Source organism: Panthera tigris, chromosome B3 (assembly GCF_018350195.1).
Source record: "Panthera tigris isolate Pti1 chromosome B3, P.tigris_Pti1_mat1.1, whole genome shotgun sequence".
Classification (NCBI taxonomy): domain Eukaryota; kingdom Metazoa; phylum Chordata; class Mammalia; order Carnivora; family Felidae; genus Panthera; species Panthera tigris.
The window spans coordinates 118580971-118601885 of NC_056665.1; the positions used below are offsets into that span (position 1 = coordinate 118580971).

The 20915-nt window shown below is 36.7% G+C and overlaps 1 protein-coding gene across 5 annotated transcripts in view; it reads left to right on the plus strand.

The window, feature by feature from the left end:
- Nucleotides 1-49: 49 nt before the first annotated feature.
- Nucleotides 50-20915, plus strand: part of LIN52 (lin-52 DREAM MuvB core complex component) — a 109863-nt gene continuing 88997 nt past the window's right edge. The window contains exons 1-6 of one of the 5 annotated variants that reach the window (XM_007095079.3): nucleotides 51-144; nucleotides 5184-5258; nucleotides 6789-6826; nucleotides 9414-9480; nucleotides 11183-11266; nucleotides 15028-16709. In XM_007095079.3, coding sequence (XP_007095141.1) covers nucleotides 114-144; nucleotides 5184-5258; nucleotides 6789-6826; nucleotides 9414-9480; nucleotides 11183-11266; nucleotides 15028-15071 — 339 coding nt within the window. In that variant the 5' untranslated portion in view covers nucleotides 51-113 and the 3' untranslated portion in view covers nucleotides 15072-16709. Of the gene's footprint in view, nucleotides 145-5183; nucleotides 5259-6788; nucleotides 6827-9413; nucleotides 9481-11182; nucleotides 11267-15027; nucleotides 16710-20915 lie in introns of those variants that run through there. The other 4 variants (XR_006218988.1, XM_042990108.1, XM_042990109.1 and 1 more) reach the window with 4 other exon arrangements.

The following is a 20915-nucleotide window of genomic DNA, read 5'->3' on the forward strand; positions in this document are numbered from 1 at the left end:
CCTATGGGGCGGGGAAATGAGACGGGGCTGCAAGTTGGGGATAGGGGTTTCTCTCTGGGGGCGTGGCTTATGGATCCTAGCTTTCCCGCCGACGGTTGGCCACGTCACGTGACATGGGTTGGAAGATGGCGTCTCCCACAGACGGTAAGAGCCGGCATAGAGACCTTTCGGCTGCAACCTCCTTCTTTGCTCTGCTGGTGACTTCCATTCTCTGCCTGACCCTCGAACTTACACTTTTGTTCTTGAGCTCTAACCCTTTCCTTTAGGCTTCTTTTTCTTAGGATGCGGGTGCGTCTTCAAGCTCGCCTGTTCTTCACAGTAGCTCCGGAGGTGCCCCGTTTCCCCTCTGCGTACCAAGCGGGTGGAGGAGGGCACCCTCGTGGGGCCCATTCCAGGCGGAAGGTCGGGGTCGCTCTAGCCCTCCCTTAGCCCCATTTGGGTGAGGCAGGGCCGAGGAGGATATACTGCTGGGGGGAAATGTGATGCTTTAGTGTAGTTTTCTTCTCAGGGCACCCCATGGAAGGGTCGAATCTCTTCTTGAGCATCTGGGAAGATTCGTTCAAACCCTAGCTGGGGTTGGTGGCTGACCTCATTCCCGGAATTAAGCCACAAGCAAAACCTGATATTCTCCTGTCTCGGTAGATTGGGACCGTTGCCCTGTTTTGGTCCCTTCCCAGAGAAAGATGAGAATTGAGCTTTTCGTAGTCATGCACTTATCTCATACTCTCTTGCTTCTTCTGTATGTATTTCCTCAGGCCCAGTGAGTGAACGATTTCCGTCTATATGTTGTCTAAGATACAAGTCACTTCAGATAGCAATTAAGTGGTTTTGGTATATCCGCATTCTTCTGCACTCCATTCTGCCTTATTTATGATTTTGCAGTCATTTCTGAACTCACTTAATTTTTGCTTCTACCGCCCCCATCCTCACGTCCATTTCATTGACATGTAGTTTTCTCTTCTCAAACACATTTTGTGTTTGGAAGAAATCTTGAGAGTTTATTTCAGGAATGAGGAAATTGAGGCCAGGAGAGCTATTACTGAGTTTCCACTGTATGAAAGGCAAAATGTTAGGTGCTTTGGGGAAGGAAGAGATTAATCAATCATGTAAATGCTTTTGTACTTTAAGGTCTCATTTTAGATCACTTCCCAGAGAAGGTTTCCCAGAACACAGTATCTGAAGTTGCCTCTCTTCACTGTTAGTCACTATCTCACTACCTTCACTGTCAGCATAATTAGTCTGTTAATTTTGCCCCTTTCATGCTAGATTATAAATTCCAAGTCTGTCTTGTTCATGGTTGGATCCCAGAGTTTAGCACAGTGTCTGGCAAGCAGTAGACCTTCAATTAACATTTTATTTTTAATCAATAATTTACTAGTCTTGGGTTTCAAGTTTAACTTAGTCTTAAGTTTTTTGAGCACAGGTGCATACTGTATAAGAAATTATGGGTCCGGGGCCAAAAATATTCCTGCCTGGATGCTCTCTTAAAATGTCTTTCTTGCCAGAAAAAACAAAAAAGGACATTTATAAAGTCAACTATGGGAAGGGGTAGTTATTGTTTAATAGGGTACAGTTTCAGTTTAGAATGGTGAGAATATTCTGGAGATGGATGGTAACGATGGTTACACAACAGTGTGAATGTTTTTAATGCCACTGAACTGTACCCTTAAAAATAGTTAAAGTGGTACATTTTGTTATGTGTATCTTACCAGAATTTTAAAAAAATCAGCCAAGTGATAGAAGTAGAAGTAATTGCTATTAAAATTTTTAGTTTATGGGGCGACTGGGTGGCTCAGTAGGTTAAGTGTCCGACTTTGCCTCAGGTCATGATCTCGTGGTTCACGAGTTTGAGCCCCGCATCAGGCTCTTAACTGACAGCTCAGCACCTGGAACCTGCCTCAAATTCTGTGTCTCCCTCTTTCTCTGCCTCTCTCCCACTCATACTCTGTCTCTCCCCCGCTCATGCTCTGTCTCTCTCAAAAATAAATAAAAATCATTAAAAAAAATTTTTTTTTAGTTTATTACTAAGTTGTTTTTATATTTATAAATTTGGAGATTTTAGAATTGTGTTGCTTGTATTTTGTTTTTTTCTTGTGTTCTCTATTTTTTTTTTTTCCTTTTTTTGGCTAGGAAGAATATTGGAAACATTGTTTTCCCTTGATCTTCTAGCCATCTCCATAGTCACTCTATTTGCACACTTGATTTTTCAGTTTTCATGCTTATCTTTTACAGAATTGCATTCTTCACCTAATCTTTTCCTTTTAATCTGACAAAATCAAGTTGAGCACTTTGAACTTAAATACAGCTTCTAAATAAGTATCTCATCCTAAAATATTCCACTGCCTAGCTTTCTCACTATTTTAAAAGTTTATTTTGAGAGAGAGAGTGCATGTGTGAGAGAGTGGGGGAGGGGCAGGGAGGGTGAGAGAGAATCCCAAGCAGGCTCCACTCTGTCAGTGCAGAGCCCAATGTGGGGCTCGAACTCATAAACTGAGAACTCATGACCTGTGCCAGAGTTGGATGTTTAACCGACTGAGCCACTCAGGTGCCCCTAGCTTGTATCTTTAGTGTTTTACCTGTCTCTTTCTATAAGATTTAATTCAAATCTAGGTCATTTACCCATTTGTCTTTTTAATGTTAAATTGGCTTAGCACTTCTTTAAAAAGGAGAACATTGGAATTAATGAATGAGAGTAGCACTCACAGCAAATTCTGAGTTATGCCCCAGACCGTGGGATCATAAGACCACCCTTGTTTGTTACTGGATCCTATTCTCAGTAAGTTCACTTTTGTTGTGATTGAGCTTCCCATCAGTAGCATTCCTTGGGAATTTGAAAATTGGCATTTTGTGTGTTACACACAGCTTTTCTTTGTTACCATTTTTGGATGCTTAGTTAAGACAATTTATTAGGGTTGAGTTCTTTACCAATTAGAATGCTGCTGGAAATTCCCGTAGAATATTGGCGGGGGGGGGGGGGGGGGGGGGGGGGGAGATCCAGTTTAGAGAAGAGCACATGTTTGTTGTTGTTTTTTTAATTAGGCTTCATGCCCAGCATCCAGCCCAATACAGGTCTTGAACTCACGACTCTGAGATCAAGACCTGAGCTGAGGGGCGTCTGGGTGGTTCAGTTGGTTAAGCGTCCAACTTCGGCTCAGGTCACGATCTCGTGGTCTGTGAGTTCGAGCCCCGCATCGGGCTCTGTGCTGACAGCTCAGTCTGGAACCTGCTTCAGATTCTGTGTTTCCCTCTCTCTCTGCCTGTCTCCCATTTGCACTCTGTCTCTCTCTCCTCTCTCTCTCTCTCTCTCTCTCTCTCTCGCAAAAATAAATAAACATTAAAAAAAAAAAAAAAAAAAGACCTGAGCTGAGATCAAGAGTCAGGCGCTTAACTGACTGAGCCACCCAAGCACCCCAAGGAAAGCACATGTTGAAATTTTATACATACGTACGTTTTCCAGGGAATGAATCCATAGCCCTTTTTTCCCCAGATTTCCAAAGATGTGACTCACCCAGAAAATGTTAAGAACCACTGTTTAGACCATTAAATGAACTAATTTATGCAACTGTCTATCATACTGAGCACACAATGTATACTCAACAAACGTTAATTGTTATTAATGTTGAGCATCTACTGTGTGCCAGGGCAAGAGTAGTGAAGGAATGGTACGTATCAAATGGTATGGAAGAATTAGGCAGGGGCTGGATCATGTATGATGTTTTTCTAGGGCATAGCAGATACAATATACATTCATGAACTTAGCTGGGAAGAAGTCCCTTAAGCCGAAGAGTGACACAAACTGATTGACATTTAAAAAAAAAGTCAGTGCTGGCTACTTTGTGAAGAACAGATTTGGGTGGAGAGGGGAAAAGGTAAAAATGGAAGCAGGGAGAACTGTTGAGAGGCTTCTGAATAGTCTGGGAGAGAAGTGATGGTTCCTTGGCTAGTTAATTTGGTTTCATGGTATATTTTGGAGAGGGAAACTACTGGACTTACTAATGGATTGTAATGGACGGGTGAAGGAAAGGGAGGCATGAAGGATAGATGACATCTGGATTTTGGTTTGAGAACTGGGGTTCATGGTGGTTCTATTTCTTGAGGTGGAGATGATTTTGAATGTATTAGACTTACGGTTTTCACACATGTAAATAGAGACAGATGTCAGGAGTTATTAGAGCTCTGGCAGAGGAGTTTGTTAAGTAGCCTCCTAGCTATTCCTCTGAAGTTCTGGGTAAGATTGGGACTGGAAATATAATTATGGAGTTATTGACATATAAATGATGGTAAAAACTGTGGGGCTAGATGAGATCTCCTTAGGAGACTTCAGGTAGAGAGTGAAGCCAGCCTAGGGTGGGACCTGTGTGGTGGAGAATGAGGAAGGAGTCAGTGAGGTAGGAGAAAAATCAGCATCATAGAGGTTTTATAGAAGCTGGAAGAGGAGTTTTTCAAGGAGAGTGGTCAGTGTGTAAGTGCTGCAGAGAGGTCACATAATAGACAACAGAGAAGTGACTGCTGGATTTAGCAACATAGGTAGTCATAGGTGACCTTGACCACAACACTTTCCATGTATGCAGGAGCAGAAGCCTGATTGTCATGGGTTAAGGAGAGAATGTGAGGTAAAGGAAGTGGAAATAGCAGGATAGACAACTCCAGAACTTTGGAAATGAAGGAGGAAAAAGGAGGTAATGGGGTCATAGAAGAATTTTTTTCAAAGAAGGAGAGATTCTAGAACAGGCTTGCTTGCTGTTGAGGATGAGCCAGTAGAAAACATAGAAATTAATTGTGTAAGAAAGATTATTCAAGATGATATCTTTGACAAAGCAAGAAAAAAAATGGCATGCAGAGCTCTGCAGAGGAGTTTGTCTTTCTTGGGAGCAGAGACACTTAATTGGGGGAAAGTCTAAGAGTATGAGTGAAGATATAGATGGGTTTGTTGTTACTTATTTTTCTTAACACCCCACTAAAATATTGCTCCCAGTTTATAGATCAGAAAAGTGAAGTTTGATGAAGGAGAATGATTTATTTTTATAACATCATGGCTTGGTAGTGTCAGTAGTTCTAGAACTCGGATTTCTAGACTTCCAAGAGAGTGTCCCAGTTTGTTATGTTCTTTGAGTTTGAAGTGTTATAAAATGTGAATTAACATGTTTTGTGTCTTCTTGGCTCATGTGGGTGTTTTGTTCTAGGGGCAGATCTGGAAGCATCTCTGCTAAGTTTTGAAAAACTTGACCGTGCCTCACCAGACCTTTGGCCAGAACAATGTAAGTTTTTGGTTTCTTGATATCAGAAGTAATACAGGAGAATCAGTGCTACTTTGAGAGAGAATTTTGAAGTTATCATTTAAGTGTAATGGTTAAAAATTTGATTTTACTTCACAGGGAAGAGACTGAATTCTGTGGTCTGATGTTAAGAATAGCTTTTTGGTGGTTTAACTTTTTCAGGACACAGTGTGACTCAGGAAATGATAGACAGCCTTAAAAAAATTACATCTGAAATAAGTTCAGACAATTCAGGGATGCATAAAGTATTTCTTCACTTCCTTCACTCACTCTTGTAAAATCACTGTTAATAGTTTGGTACAAATCCTCTTGGCTTTTATAATGGTTATATAGATAAACAAATACATATTTTTAAAGTATACAGCAGGGTTTTTTGGGTTTTGGTTTTTGTTTTGTTTTGTTGTTTTTGGTATAATGATGTGTCAGATGTACATGGTTGGGCTAATATAGCTTAACTTATCCCACCTAGTAATTTATTAATGCATCTTTCCATGTTAGTAGGTCTAGATCTCCTTCATTCTCCTGAAGTATTTCATTATGTAGATATACTGTAGTTTATATATTCCTATCCTATTTGGAAACTTTAGTCCACTGTTTGATATTACAAACAACTTAACATGTACCTCTAACATGTACCTTTGTACACAATGTAGAGGATGGCCGTGTGTGAGTGCCCATTTACCCAGATACTAGCCATTATTGGACGTTACTGATATTTCTTGTCTTTAGTTCATGTTTCTTTATTAGTGAGGTTGAACAGTTATTTTATTTTATTTTACTTTATTTTATTTTATTTTGTTTACTGTTTATTTTTGAGAGAGAGAGAGAGAGAGAGAGACAGAGTGCGAGTGGGGAAGGGGCAGAGAGAGAGAGAGAAACACAGAATCTGAAGCAGGCTCCAGGCTTTGAACTGTCAGCACAGAGCTCGATGCAGAGCTCGAACCCACGAGACGTGAGATCATGACCTGAGCCAAAGTCGGATGCTTAACTGATTGAGCCACCCAGGCACCCCAACAGTATTTTATTTTTAAATATCTGTTTTTATCATTTTGTTTTCTAATGTAATTCTTCTTGTGAGGCATTTAAGTAACAACTGGATTGATAGAACAGCATACCTAAAAAAGTAAATTTAAATTTTTTGGTAAGACATATTGTATCTCCCTGTCCTTCCAGCTAACTCCTGATCCTTCCAAGTTCAGTTGAGGCATTATTTTCTTTGAGAAGCTTTTCTTCCCTCCCCTCAGTCAGATACAGATTTCTTTTTTTTCTTTTTTTTTCCTTTTCTTTCTTTTTTTTCCTCTCTCTCTCCCTTTTTTTTTTTTTTTTTTTTTTTGTCTTCCCATAGCACCTGGTATGTTTCTTGGAGCACTTAAAAAATAATTACCGAGTTTCTCTCCTTTTCCAGACTGTAAGCTCCTTGAAGACAAGGCTGTTTTCTTCTTCTTATTTGGCTCCTCTATGTCTGGGACACTAAAATGTTTATTGAATAAATAATATGTTTTTTCTTTTCAGTACCAGGTGTTGCTGAATTCGCAGCTTCCTTTAAAAGTGTAAGTAATATTTTATTTACCTAATGAAGTTTATACAGTGTTTTACTCCTTAGTAAAACCTTAAATATCTCCTGTTTCTTTATTTTCAAGAAAAATGTAATAGGCTTAAAATCAGTTTGTAACTACAGCCCTGGAAATCTGTTTATATTATCATCATGTTGATAATAATGTCTTCCTCTGTCCAAATGCTCTATTTTGGCATTTTGACCTATGTCTATTAGCCACTTTTCTCAGCGTGAAAGCTTTTAAGGCAAGACAGTTGAAATATTTAATGTAACACTAATATTCTTTTTGACCAAACCATGATTTTGAAACTTTTCTCTTTTGTTTATGAGATGCATTATGATCTTAGCTTATACTTCCTTACAGGAATTTGAAATTTCTCAGTGGCTCATTAGAAGGCAAAGTAAAGCATTCATTAGTGCTACAACTTTCCTACTTTCAAGGCAGCAGGCCCTAAAACGTTCTGTTACCCTTTTTTGTATGTGTAGGGTACTGAAATGTTTTTGAAGTTAAATAAACGGTACATTAGAATCTACCCCAAAAACCAAGAGCACACTTTACACACTATGTTAGCCAATTTGACAATAAACTGTGTTAAAAAGTAAATAAATAAAATGTATCCAGAGTTGAAAAAAACAACAACAAAAAAAATACATTGTAATGTCGGTTGCTCTGTTCTCTTCACTGGACCCTTTCCCCACCTCTGATACTCTACATCAGTGCATCTGGAGTGTGTCCACATCATCTGTATTTTTTTGTTACATAGATGATTCTCATGTGCAACTAGGCTTGAAAACTGTTGCCAAAAGTTATTCCAAGAATGGGCTCTCTTTCATATTTTGCAAGTTTACTTTTCATAGTATACGCGAAGCGAGCATGTAAGTTTACTTTTCATAAATGAGAAGATAAAAGTTCTAAAGTTTTCTAAAATGTTATAGTAAAATGAAATTTGAAGTGATGATCATGATAGTCTTCTCACAAATTGAGGACTACTTTAAAAAAATTAAAAAAAATTTTTTTTAGTCTTTATTTTTGTGAGAGAGAGAGAGAAGAGCATGAGCAGAGGAGGGGCAGGGAGAGAAGGAGACACAGAATCTGAAGCAGGCTCCGAGCTGTCAGCACAGAGCCCGACGCGGGGCTCAAACTCAGGAACCACGAGTTCATGACCTGAGCCGAAGTCGGACGCTTAACTGACTGAGCTACCCAGGCGCCCCTCTTTAAAAAATTTTTACTTCAATTATAGTTGACATATAATATATTGGTTTCAGGAGTATAGCATAGTGAATTAACAATTATATATATTACATTATCATTGACTATATTCCTCATGCTGTACTTTTTGTTTCTGTGACTTATTTATAACTGAAAGTTTGTATCCCTTAATCCCCTTCACCTATTTTGCCCACTCTTCTCCCAACACAACCACCAGTTTGTTCTCTGTATTCATGAGTCTGTTTCTGTTTTTTGCTTAGTCATTTATTTATTTTTAAGTTTTATTTATTTTGTGAGAGAGAGAGAGCATGTGAGCACGAGTGGAGGAGGGGCAGAGGGAGAGAGAATTCCAAATAGGCTCAGTGCACTATCAGTGTGGAGCTGAACATGGGGCTCGATCTCATGACTGTGAGATCATGACCTGAGCCAAAATCAAGAGTTAGACGCTTAACCAGCTGAGCTGCCCAAGCTCCCCTCATTTTTTTTTTTTTTTTTTTTTTTTTAGATCCCACATGTAAGTGAAATCATGTGGTATTTGTCTTTCTCTGACTTATTTCACATAGCATAATACCCTCTAGGTCCATTCGTGTTGTTACGAATGGCAAGATTTCATTGCTTTATGGCCGAGTAATATTCCTGTGTGTCTCTGTGTGTGTGTGTGTGTGTGTGAGAGAGAGACAGAGACATCTTCTTTCTTTGAATCTTCTCCTGTGCCAGAGAATGTTACTTGCTGATTGTCTCGAGCAATTCAGTTGGAGTCTTTTACCAGAACTGGATTTCAAGTAATTTCTTTCATTGCTTTACTAATCTCTTACGCATGAAACAGTAACAGTGGTCAGACCTTTCTTTTTCTTCTTCTTCTTCTTCTTCTTCTTCTTCTTCTTCTTCTTCTTCTTCTTCTTCTTCTTCTTTTAATGTTTATTTATTTATTTTGACAAAGAGATCAAGGTGGGGGGAGGCGCAGAGGGAGAGGGAGAGAGAATTCCAAGTAGTATCCACACTGTCAGCGCAGAGCACGACACGGGGCTTTTGGCTTAATCTCATGGACCATGACATCATGACCTGAACCCAAATCAAGAATCAGAGGCTTAACTGATGGAGCCACCCAGGTGTCCCCAGACCTTTCTTCTAAGATAATTTCTCTGAGACCAACTATAAAGATGAGCAGTATTATTTTGTAAAGTGACTCTTTGCAGGCCATATCTGAACCTAGAGAAATCTGAGCTTTTGAAATTATAATTTGTCAGTATTTTTGAACAAAAGCCTGAAGGCTGAAGACTGTATGACAATCTACTTTTCTTATAAGAAGGAAGATTACGATCTCTTTACATTTTGTATGCATCTGAGTGGATGTATTCTTACATTTTGACAGCCTATTACTAGTTCTCCACCCAAATGGATGGCTGAAATAGAACGTGATGACATTGACATGTTGAAAGGTAAGCAATGCTTACTTCTAACTTTTAACCTGACATTTATGCTCTTCCACAAACCACCTTTCCAATTTTTCTCTCACTGTTCCCTTATGGGTATTCTCTGCTGCAGTCAGACCGCCTGCTTAACTGAGCTGATTCATGATTCTTCATGTCTGAATGCTTGTCCCTATTTTTTCATGTATATAAATCCCTTCAACGCAGGACCAGTCATGATGATTTCTGCTGCTGCTAAATTCCTTTAATATTAACTTTATTTTGTATAATGCTACAGTCAACAAAAGCTCTCACATAAAAATTTCCCATTTAATTCTCATAAAGGTCCTGTGAGTTAGGTATGATGGTGTCTAAGGTTCAGAGGTTAACTTAACCAAGATTTATTAGAATTAAAATTTAAACTGATCTTTTAAGTCTAGTCCTTTACCACTCTAACACAAGTGCCTTATTTAGGATTTACTGCCATATATTGTTGTCAGTACTATTAATTGATAACCTCTTAGTGGGTTAAGACCTGTCTTATAGTTCTTTCTATGCCATCAATTTCTTCCATAAAGAATACTAGAAGTAGTGAATATTGTTGTTTGATAAATGACTTGGAACTCAACCACAAAGTGGAAATTTAAATTAAAAAACATTAATTTTCCTTGATTTTGCTCTACTTTATTTAATTTTTATCATCCTTCTGGTGATAAGATTCATGATGGTTGTGAAGTAATAGACTGAAATTAAGGTAAAAATCTGGCTTTCTTGAGCTATTCAAGAGCTGAACAGATCATGAAAGTCTACTTATGCCAGATATGGATAATGAGTGTGGCATGATAAGTGGGAGAAAATAACACCTTTATTTGATTTCAGAAGTAATTCATTGTTCTGCATGAAATGCTTAAATACAGATCCCCTCCTCCAACCATGGAAAAATTAAGTCTCAAGGGCATCTCGGGTTCATTGTTGTAATGTTCCAAACAGACATTTATATAATGTCCCATCAGTATGAATTTCCTAAGGAAACTTTACATTTTTAGTAAGGGATTATAGCATCATGTTCCATTCCAATTGATCTGTATCTAAACATAAAAGGAATTGTGTGCTATTTAAATGAAAATCTGGTAAACTAAGTTTTTATTTTAAGTATACTGTCTTTTTATCTAGTATACTTAAAAAAATTTATAGGATTTTGGTTTGAAGGTAGTTTGGATTAATGTTTAGTCTCTGTTTACTAACTTAGGGAAATGGGGAACAGTAACTGTTTTGTTGCTATTTTATTATTATTTGGAATAATGGGGACTTATAAATGATAGTGGAGACAGTGCCATTTTGTAAGACAAAGGTCTGTCTGAGACTTTCTCAGTGTTGTGTCAGATCACAAGGTTTCATGTTTTAATGGTGTGTTTATTTTGTGTGATGGGTAAAATGAAAGTTATAAAAGGATCTTTAGAATAAAACATAATTTGCTATGTTTTTATGCTATTTTCTCATTAAATGGGTAAGTTCATCTGAAGCATTTGCAACAGTAGGAAAAATTCACTGATTTCTGTGTGTGTATGTGTGTGTGTATAGAGAGAATGATTGGATGAGAAGAGATCCGTTTTCTATTTATTAGATAAGAATTAAGCTTGAAAAGTTTTATAAGAAAGATTTCTAATCTGAATGGATTGTCACTAGAGAGTAGTAGAAAGAAATGGTATTGAAATAAATTACTCTGTTTCAGAACTGGGGAGCCTCACCACAGCTAATTTGATGGAGAAGGTACGGGGCCTGCAGAACTTGGCCTATCAGCTGGGGCTAGATGAGTGTGAGTACCCATACGATCACATTTATTCAGGGTTGCAGGTTGTACATTTCATGATGAGTTCTAGCTGTAACTCAAAGTATCTTTATTAGGCATTCTGGAGGTAAGGAGTCACTATAATCTAGTGTGCCTTTTATGGTATAATACACTGGAACAATTATGGCGTTTACTCAATAACAAGTTATTTTTCTCTATACAATAAAAGTATATTGGAAACCCTTTGAGTTTGAAGCGATAGAATGTCAAATCAAACTAGCTTAAGCAAAAGAGGGACTTTGTTCGTGCAAATCAAAATTTCAGGAGTAGAAATAGCTTTGAGGGTATCTAGATCTTTGACTTTTAATGATGTCATTGGGATGTATTCTTGTTCTTGGCTTTTGTTTTGCAGCTCAAGCCTCTTGCATTAGCCTTATTCTTTGAACTAGCAGTGGGGAAGGTGGCCAAAAGGAGCTCCAGTTTATATGTCTTTAAATCTTGTAATCCCAAAATGAAGAATATCTTTTATGAACATTCCAAAAGAAAGATCCTGGGGAGGACTCAGACTATACCATCTTGACTTAGACCTATTTTAGAACCACTCCTTTGGCCAGTTAGCATGGAACATTCTGATGGGCCAGGCTTGAGTCCTGGATACAGACACAGTTTAGAGGGATTAGTCTGACTCAGATCACATGGAATTGGAGGAAAGATTGGTTCCCCAAAGGAAAGCCCATATAGATTATATCTCTTTCCATACTGTATTCATTATAAAGCTGGGAAAGAATTGTAGAATTTCTCACTTTTTAAGTGAAAGAGAAACTCAACATAATACTGTGGTTAGAATTTCCTGAGACCTTCCTGAATCCACAGTTGTAAGAGGCTACAGTAGCTTATAATTTTCTTCAAACATGCAAGTTTTGCACTGATTGGAACAATCCCAAAAACAGTTTCATAAATTATTTTTCTTATTTATAGAGCATATAGAGGATTCGTTCCCATTGTTGTTTTAAATTAGTGCCAAATTCAATATGTCACTTTAAAATTTAATTTAAAACTTCTGATTGATTGGTTGATCAATTGATTTACAGCGAGTGGGGGGAGGCGTAGAGAGAGAGGAGAGAGAGAATCCCAAGCAGGCTCCATGTGGTCAGCACAAAGCCCAACACAGGGCTCTAGCTCATGAACTGTGAGATCATGAGCCAAAATCAAGAGTTGTTCAACCAACTGAGCCACCCAGGCACCTATAAAACTTTTAATTTTTGACTAATAGTCATCACTTCCTTAGGTCTCTTTATCTTTTCAATATTTCCATCACTGTCATTAGCAGTTGCTTTCTTTTCCCAAGAAAACATTTTAACCACTTCATGAATCAAGGAGCAGGAAACAACAAACTGCTTTGACTATGGTTGCTAGTTGGTCTACTAGGTTTACTCATTTTTATCTAACTTTCCTCTGTGTTACTGGTCATTTATGTCTCATGATTAAAATTTACGTCTTGGCAAAATTACTACTTAGCACGTATATCATGGACTTCCAGGGTTTATAATGAAAAGGCAAATGTGTGATTATTAAATTCATGAATGCAAGGTTGGTATCATATAGAAGTTGATTCTTTTACTAGCTCTGGATAGTAAATGCTATAATAATCATAATAAGCCTTTACCTCGGGGCGCTGGGTGGGTCAGTCGGTTAAGCATCCAACTCTTGGTTTTGGCTCAGATCCTGATCTTGCGATTTCATGAGTTTGAGCCCCACATCGGGCTCTGTGCTGACTGTGCAGAGCCTGCTTGGGATTCTCTCTCTCCTTTTTTCTCTGCCCTTCCTCCACTCAACACTGTCTCTCTCGCCCGCTTGCTCTCTCTCTCAAAAATAAATAAACTTAAAAAAAAAAAGATTCTGTCTCCCTCTGCCCTTCTCCCTAGCTCATGTTCTGTCTCTTAAAAAAAAAAAAAAGATAATCCTTTATCTCTCTGTCAGTTTTTTAAATGAAGTTTTATGCTTATTATATTAAGAAGACACTATATTGCCAAATGTATTTATCAACATTACTATCTCTAGTTAATTGTAGTTGAAATTGCTTTATTTCTTCTAATTAGTTTTTCTGCTTTCCTACTGAGAAAGATAATAAAGTATTTTTCCCCATTTTTAAAAAATGTTTTTTATTTATTTTGAGAGAGAGAGATTACACGTACATGAGCAACAGAGGTAGGGCAGAGAGAGGGAGAGAGAATCCCAAGCAGGCTCTGCACCTTTAGTGCAGAGCCTGATGTGGGGCTCCATCCCATGAACCCCAAGATCATGACCTGAGCCGAAATCAAAAGTAGTTGGATGCTTAACTGACTGAGCCACAAAGTAGAAAAAACAGAATAATGGTCTCATGTTCCCAAGACCCAATTTCAATAGTCCATACAGAGCCAATCTGTTTCACCTATATAATTTCCCATAATTATTTTAAAGCAAATCTTAAGCATCCTATTACCTCATCACCCAATAGCTTCATATATAATTCCAAAAAACAAGGTCTGTCTCCCTCTTCCCTAACCTTTTAAAATATAACCACCATTCCATTACTGTGCCTAAAAATTTTTAACAAACTGTTGTCAAATAGCTAATTGGGTTTCGGATTTCCCTTGTTGACTTATAATTGTCTTTATCAATTGGTAGTTTACTTGAATCAGGCCCTGAATAAGGTTCATGCACTGTATTTAATTGATATGTCCCTTAAGTCTCTTTTAATCTGTCATAGTTCCACTTCCCTTTTATTTTCCCTTACCATTTATTAAAACTAGTTATTTGTTCTGTAGAATTTTCTACATTCTGGATTTTGTTGTTTACATTCCTATGGTAGTGTTTAATATGTTCACTTATCCCTTTTTTATTCTCTGGTAGTTAGATATAGAAGCCTGCACAGATACAGCTTGAACTTTTAATTGTTATTTTGGCAAGAGTATTTCATAAATGGTATTGTATACATCCATCAGAAGGTACATCATGTCTGCCTATCTCTCTTTGTGATATTAAAATTAATTAGTTGATAAAGGCATTATTAGCCTGATCTATTATTCATTGTAAAATTCTTTGTCAGCCTTACAGCAGAGTTTCAGTAGCCTTTGGTAACTGCCTCGTTACCCTGTTTTATTATAGGTTGCCAGATGGTGGTTGTCTAATTCTGTCATTTTTTTGTTACTAGCTGGATATCTTCTATAAAGGACTTTATCAACTATTTACTATTACCTTGAAAGCTGTTTATACAGAATAAATTATTCTTTCGCTATTTCCGTTTTTGGAACAGAGTTCCCTAAATATCAGTAAGGATTATTTTAATGGCTTTCCACAGAATGAGAAATTTGGTGTGGTTTGTTTTAGTTTTTGATCCACATAGTTAAAAACATTATTACTATTAAGTGTTTGTATTTCTCAAACTTAAGACTCTGGAGGTAGAGATTTGCAGTCACCTAACATAGCCACCTTAAGCACTAAACCAAAATTCTGAAACAGAAATGCTCATTTCTGCTATATGAGTCCCATGAGCACAGTTGAAATTTTTCAGAATTTTTTTCTGGTTCAAAATTCAGCCTTATTTCAGTTTCTGTATCAGTGCTTTGCAACTTATTGTCATTTTCCCTGATCACAACAAATTAACTGACATACAGAAAATAGTTTTAAAATTTAGAATTGGAAAGATTTATATTGGTATGTATTGGACTTCTTGGGTATAGTCAATCTTTGTTTTATCATATATGGTGTATTTGCATAAAAACAAGATCTTTTTTTTGTCCTTACAGATTATTCATCTACTCTAAGGGTTGACATTTACTTGACACCCTAATCTGGTGTTTCGATGTCTCAATCCTCTTTCCTGCATTAATTGAGAGGATGACATGGATGAAAAATAAGCAGTAGGAACTGATGAATCCCCAAGGACCAGTGATCCTGTTTTCATGCAAATATCTGCACTGATAAAGATGATGGAAAGAAAAAAAATGCAAAAAATATTTGTCCTCAAAACATGATTGTTTGTCACTTCCCTAGGGCATTGTTAAATGTTAGTATAGAAATAATGTGTACCTTCTAGGGTTGATAGTAACTAGATTGTGTCTTTTGGAAGATGAACCATGCCCTTTGATTCGTTATGTGATTATGTCTCAGATAACCCTTTTGGTATGGAGATTTGGGAGTGTAGTAATTTTTTGTGTAGGCATTTACAGCTTGTCATGATAGAAGTCCCTTGGCTTCATTTGAGCAGTTAATTTATATGAAATTCTCATGGAATATATAGAAATATGAAAAATTGTAAACTACCTTACCATAAAAAAGAATTTATTTCTCTTCTTTCTGAGTTCAGTATTCCTCTTATTTTGCTGGTACTATTGCAGTCACCCAACCAGTCTCCCTACCTCTTAACCACTGCATTCCAGGCCATCTTGTTTACTCTTAATCAGATTAATTTTTCTAACGTATCACTTGTTTCTTTTGACTTTTGCTATTAGTCATTAGTAGTCCTTTACTGACCATGTGGTCAAATTCATACTCTAGAACGGCATTCAAAATCCTTTTCACTCTGGTCCTAGCTTAATGTCTAGTTTGCTTACTTACTTTTTCTCTACCAAAACACCATACACTGTTCCTGTTTGAAATAGTCGCTCTTCCTGAAACACTTGCCCTTCTTAATTCTATCCATGCTATTCCTTTTTCTCAGAAAACTCCCCCTGACCTATTTCTAATGTTAGAACTTTTATTCGTCCTTCACTCTTTAGACCCAAATTTACCTCTTTCATTAGTCTTTCATTCTCATTCCTGATCTGAAAAGTGTGCTCTCTTTCCTGGCCTCCTAAATTGCTCTTAAAACAGTTCATTTGTTTCATTCGTATAGTACTTCTACCACTTTGGGAGATTTTTTGTGCATGTTTTATCCCTTAGATTGATTATAACTCTTTTAGGTAAGAGTCATAATTTGAGCTGTCTTTCTAATCTATAGAGTACCTGGCTTATAGTGAACGTGCATGTATTTGCACAGTAAAGAATTTGCATAGTAAGTATGCAAATAAATATGATTGAGTGAATGATAACTGCTGATGACTTCAAGTGAAAAGATGGAATTTCTCTAATGAAATCCATTGACTTAAAAGTGAAAAGGTGGAAGTCTCTGGAAGTTGTTTTTTCTGGATAGTTGGAATTTTAGTGATAAGAAGTATTGTTTAAAGGTCTTGTAATGTCTGGAATTTTTCCTCTAATGGCTGGATGATCAACCACATGTAGTAAAAATAAGATGAAGCTTATTGGTGATGATTTGGTTTTATCTTCTACTTGGACTTTACTCCATCACTATTATTATCTGGACATGATCCTGATTTAGTCTTTTCAACAGTCCTTTGCTTGGACTGTTGGAACTAAGACCAGTGGAACTAGGGGCGCCTGGCCGGTTCGGTAGAGCATGCAACTCTTGATCTTGGGGTTGTAAATTTGAGCCCCATATTGGGTATAGAGATTACTTAAAAATAAGATCTTAAAAAAAACAAAAAAACCAAAAAAAAACAAAAACCAACAACAAACCAGTGGAACTATTGTGAATCCTATTGAACACTGATTCTCAACACGTTACCTTTTAAAAATTTTTTGTCTCTTGTCTCTGAAGGCTAGAATCCTTTTAGTAGTCCATGCAGATGAGCTAATTAATGGCTATATTCAAAATATTTTTAAATAGAATGTGAAAGTGGGAAAGCAAAGGATCATGCCATTTAAAACAATGCTAAAGCTTGGGACTCTGATGCGTTTGTTCTTTTTTTTCTTTTTTACATAACAGCTTTGTTGAGATGTAATTCACATTATACAATTCACTTATTTGTATTGTACAGTTCAGTGGCTTTTAATATATTTAGAGTTGTGCAACTATCACCACATTTTATCTCCAGAAAGAAACCCTGTACCCATTAGCAGTCATTCCTTATTTACCCCCCTAGGCCCACAGGTCTAGCCCACCACTAATCTACTTTCTGTCTATGAATTTACCTATTTTGGATATTTCATATAAATGGAATCATACAATATGTGGTCTTTGTGACTGATTTTCAGTGTTTATGTTATAGCATGGATCAGTACTTAATTTCTTTTCATGGTCAAATAATATTCCATTCATAGATATATTTATCCACCGGTTATCCACATTATACTTATCCCCTACTTGATGGACATTGGATTTCTTCCATTTGACTAGTATGAATAATGCTGCTATAAACATTTACTTACAAGTTTTTGTGTGGATTTGCCTTTTTGTTCTCTTGGGCTTATAACTAGAAGTAGAATTTCTGAGTCATATGATAACTCTACATCTGACGTTTTGAGGAATTGTCAGACTGTTTTCCATACTGGCTGCACCATTTTACATTTCTACCAGCAGTGTATGAGGGTTCCAATTTCTCTATATGCTTTCCAGTACTTGTTTTTGTCTTCAAAAAATTATTATCCATCCTAATGAATGTGAAAGTAGTATCTTATTGTTTAGACTCATTGTTATTACATTTGACTAATAACTAATGATATTGAGCATGTTTTCATGTACTTATTGACCAGCTGTATATCTTTTTTTGGAGAACTGTTTATTTAAAACCTTTACCTATTTTTATTTGTTTTTATTTAAGTTTATTTATTTATTTTGAGAGAGACAGACAGCGTGAGATGAACTGTGAGATCATGGTCAGAGCTGAAACCAAGAGTCGGACGCTTAACTGACTGAACCATCCAGGCGCCCCTAGATCCTTTACCCATTTTTAAATTGGATATATTTATTATTGAGTTGTGAGAGGGTTTTTTTTTTTTTAATGTTTATTTATCTTGAGAGAGAGAGAGAGAGAATAGACAGTGAGCAGAGGAGGAAGGGCAGAGAAAGAGGGAGACAGAATTCCACACTGTCAGCACAGAGCCTGATGCAGGGCTCAAACTCACAAACTGTGGGATCATGACTTGAGCCGATATCAGGAGTTGGATGCTTAGCCAACTGAGATACCCAGGCACCCCGATATTCTTTGTATAGTCTGAAAACAGGTCACTTATCATATATATGATTTGCAGAAGTTCTGTCTCATTTTGTGTGTTGTCTTTTTACTTTCTTGATGATGTCCTTTGAAGCACAAAATTTTCAAATTTTGTTTAAGTCTGGTTTATCTATTTTTGTTGTTGTCGCTTGTATTTTGGTTTCATACCTAAGAAACCATTGCCTAATCCAGTGTTGTGAAGATTTATGCCTGTGTTTTCTTCTAAGAGTTTTATAGTTTTAACTCTTACATTTAGGTCTTTGATCAATTTTAGGTTAATTTTTTAGTATATGGTGTGAGGTAGGGATCCAAATTCATTGTTTTGCATGTGGATATATCCAGTTGTTTCAAACACCATTTGTTGAAAAGACTTTTCTTTTCCTATTGATTGTCTTGGCATTTTTGTCAAAAATCAGTTGGCCATAAATGTGAGGGTTTATTTCTAGACTCTTTGTTCTGCTTCCTTGATCTCATGTCTGTCCTTATGCCACTACCCCATTGATTTGATTACTGTAGTTTTGTAGTAAGTTTTGAAATTGGGATGTGTGAGTTTTCCAACTTTGTTCTTTTTCAAGATTGTTTTGGATACTCTGGGTCTCTTGAATTTCTATAGGAATTTTAACTTGTTGCAAAGAAGTCAGCTGGGATTTTGAGAGAGTGCATTGAATCTGTAGATTAGTTTGGGGAGTATTCCCATCTTAATAATATTAAGATGATAACTGAATGTACTATGTCTTTCTATTTACTTAGGTCTTTAATTTCTTTCAATAATATTTTGTAGTTTTTGAAATATAAGTTTTACATTTTATTTGTTAATTCTTAAATATTTTATTTTTTGATGTTACAAATGTTATTGTTTCCCCTTTTTTTAAGTTTATTTATTTAGTAATTTCTATACCCCAATGTGGGGCTTGAACTCATGACCCCAAGGTTAAGAGTTGTGTGCTCCTCCGACTGAGCCAGCCAGGTGCCCCAGTGTTATTGTCTTCTTAATTTCATTTTAATTTTCATTTGCTCATTAGTGCTTTATTTTTTTTTCCAAGTTTTCATTTAAATTCCAATAAACATACAGTGTAATATTAGTTTCAGGTGTAGAATTTAGTAATTCATTACGTAAATACAACACCTGGTGCTTATCACAAGTGCCCTTCTTAATACCCATCACCTGTGTAACCCATTCCCGCCCCGCCCCCTCCCCTCCAGCAACCCTCAGTTTGTTCTCTATAGTTAAGAGTGTTTCTTGGCTTGCCCCTCTCTTTTTTAACCCATGTTAATTTGTTTTGTTTCTAAAGCTCATTTGGTACTTTTAGAGAAATACAGTTGACCTTTGAATAATGGAGCTTGGGTGTCAAACCTCTGTGCATTTGAAAATCTCTATATAACTTTGACTTCCCCAAAACTTAACTACTATTAGCCTACTGTTGACCAGAACCCTTACTGATGAGATAAAATCAATTAACTCATATTTTTATGCTATATGTCTTATATACTGTATTCTACAATAAGGTAAGCTAGAGAAAAGAAAATATTAAGAAAATCATAAGGAGGAGAACAAAGGTAGTACCAAAGAAAAACTTCTGCCTCCAAGCTATCCTGTGGTATATGCCTCTATCCTCGAGGCATATTATTTTTGAAAAAATGGCCATTTATATCTAGAAACTGTTTCCCATCTAGATAAAATTCTAAAGCACAGTTAGCTCTGTTCTTTACATTTTTTATTTTAATCTGAAGGAAGAGAAGGAGAGCAAAACTGACTCTTACAGTCTGGATATTCTTCTTTGTGGCCTGACAGAGATACTTGTCTGGCTTACTTTGTAAGGCCTGTTCAGTCTCCCTCTGTAATAGAAGTTAAATTAACTGCAGTTGATTGATTGAGGAGGAAAATTGTCTCGCCTTTAACCTCTAGATGGCAGCATGAGTCTTACTGTACTACCCGCTTTAACTCTGCTCCCATTTCTTGAGCTGGGTTTCTGATTTAGGTAAAAAATTCTTGTGACTTTACCAGACTATTTGCGTAACTTTTGTTGATGCCTCGCTTGATTTTTTTAGCTTTTTGTTTTTCCTTTTCATCTCCCTAGTTTTTGAATCCCTTTTTAAAGCAACATATTTCTGATGCTCAGAGTCCTTTAGATTCTCTATCGTCAGAAAGAATATTTTGTTTTTGATTAAGGAGATTGGTAGAAAAAAAATTCTAAAAATGTGGTAGTTTAATTCAGTAGCTTTTGTATCTGGACATAATTCCCTCAGAATAGGCTCAGTTGTCTCATCTCAGCTTCTCTTGTTCTATCCTTTGAACTTGCAGGTTGCTGTGTGATATTAGACAATGTCTTATTAAGTTAAGGTGGGAATATTGGCTAAAATTGAGGAAATGAACTTGGACTCTTTAGTTGTTTTTCAAGAAGAATTTAATTGTTTTAAGAAAACTTTCAAATATTTAGCCATTTTGAGTGATAAGATAATCTCAAAAGAATGGAGTATTCAGTGACTCTTTGAGTGCCAACTTCGTGCAAGGCTCTGTAGGGGATGTGAAGTTAAATAAGACATAATTACTGCCCTTGTACAGATTAAAATCTAGTAGGAAAAGGAGATAAGACAATTAAGTAAATGATTGTTCTACCTTCTATTGAAGGTAGAGGAGATAA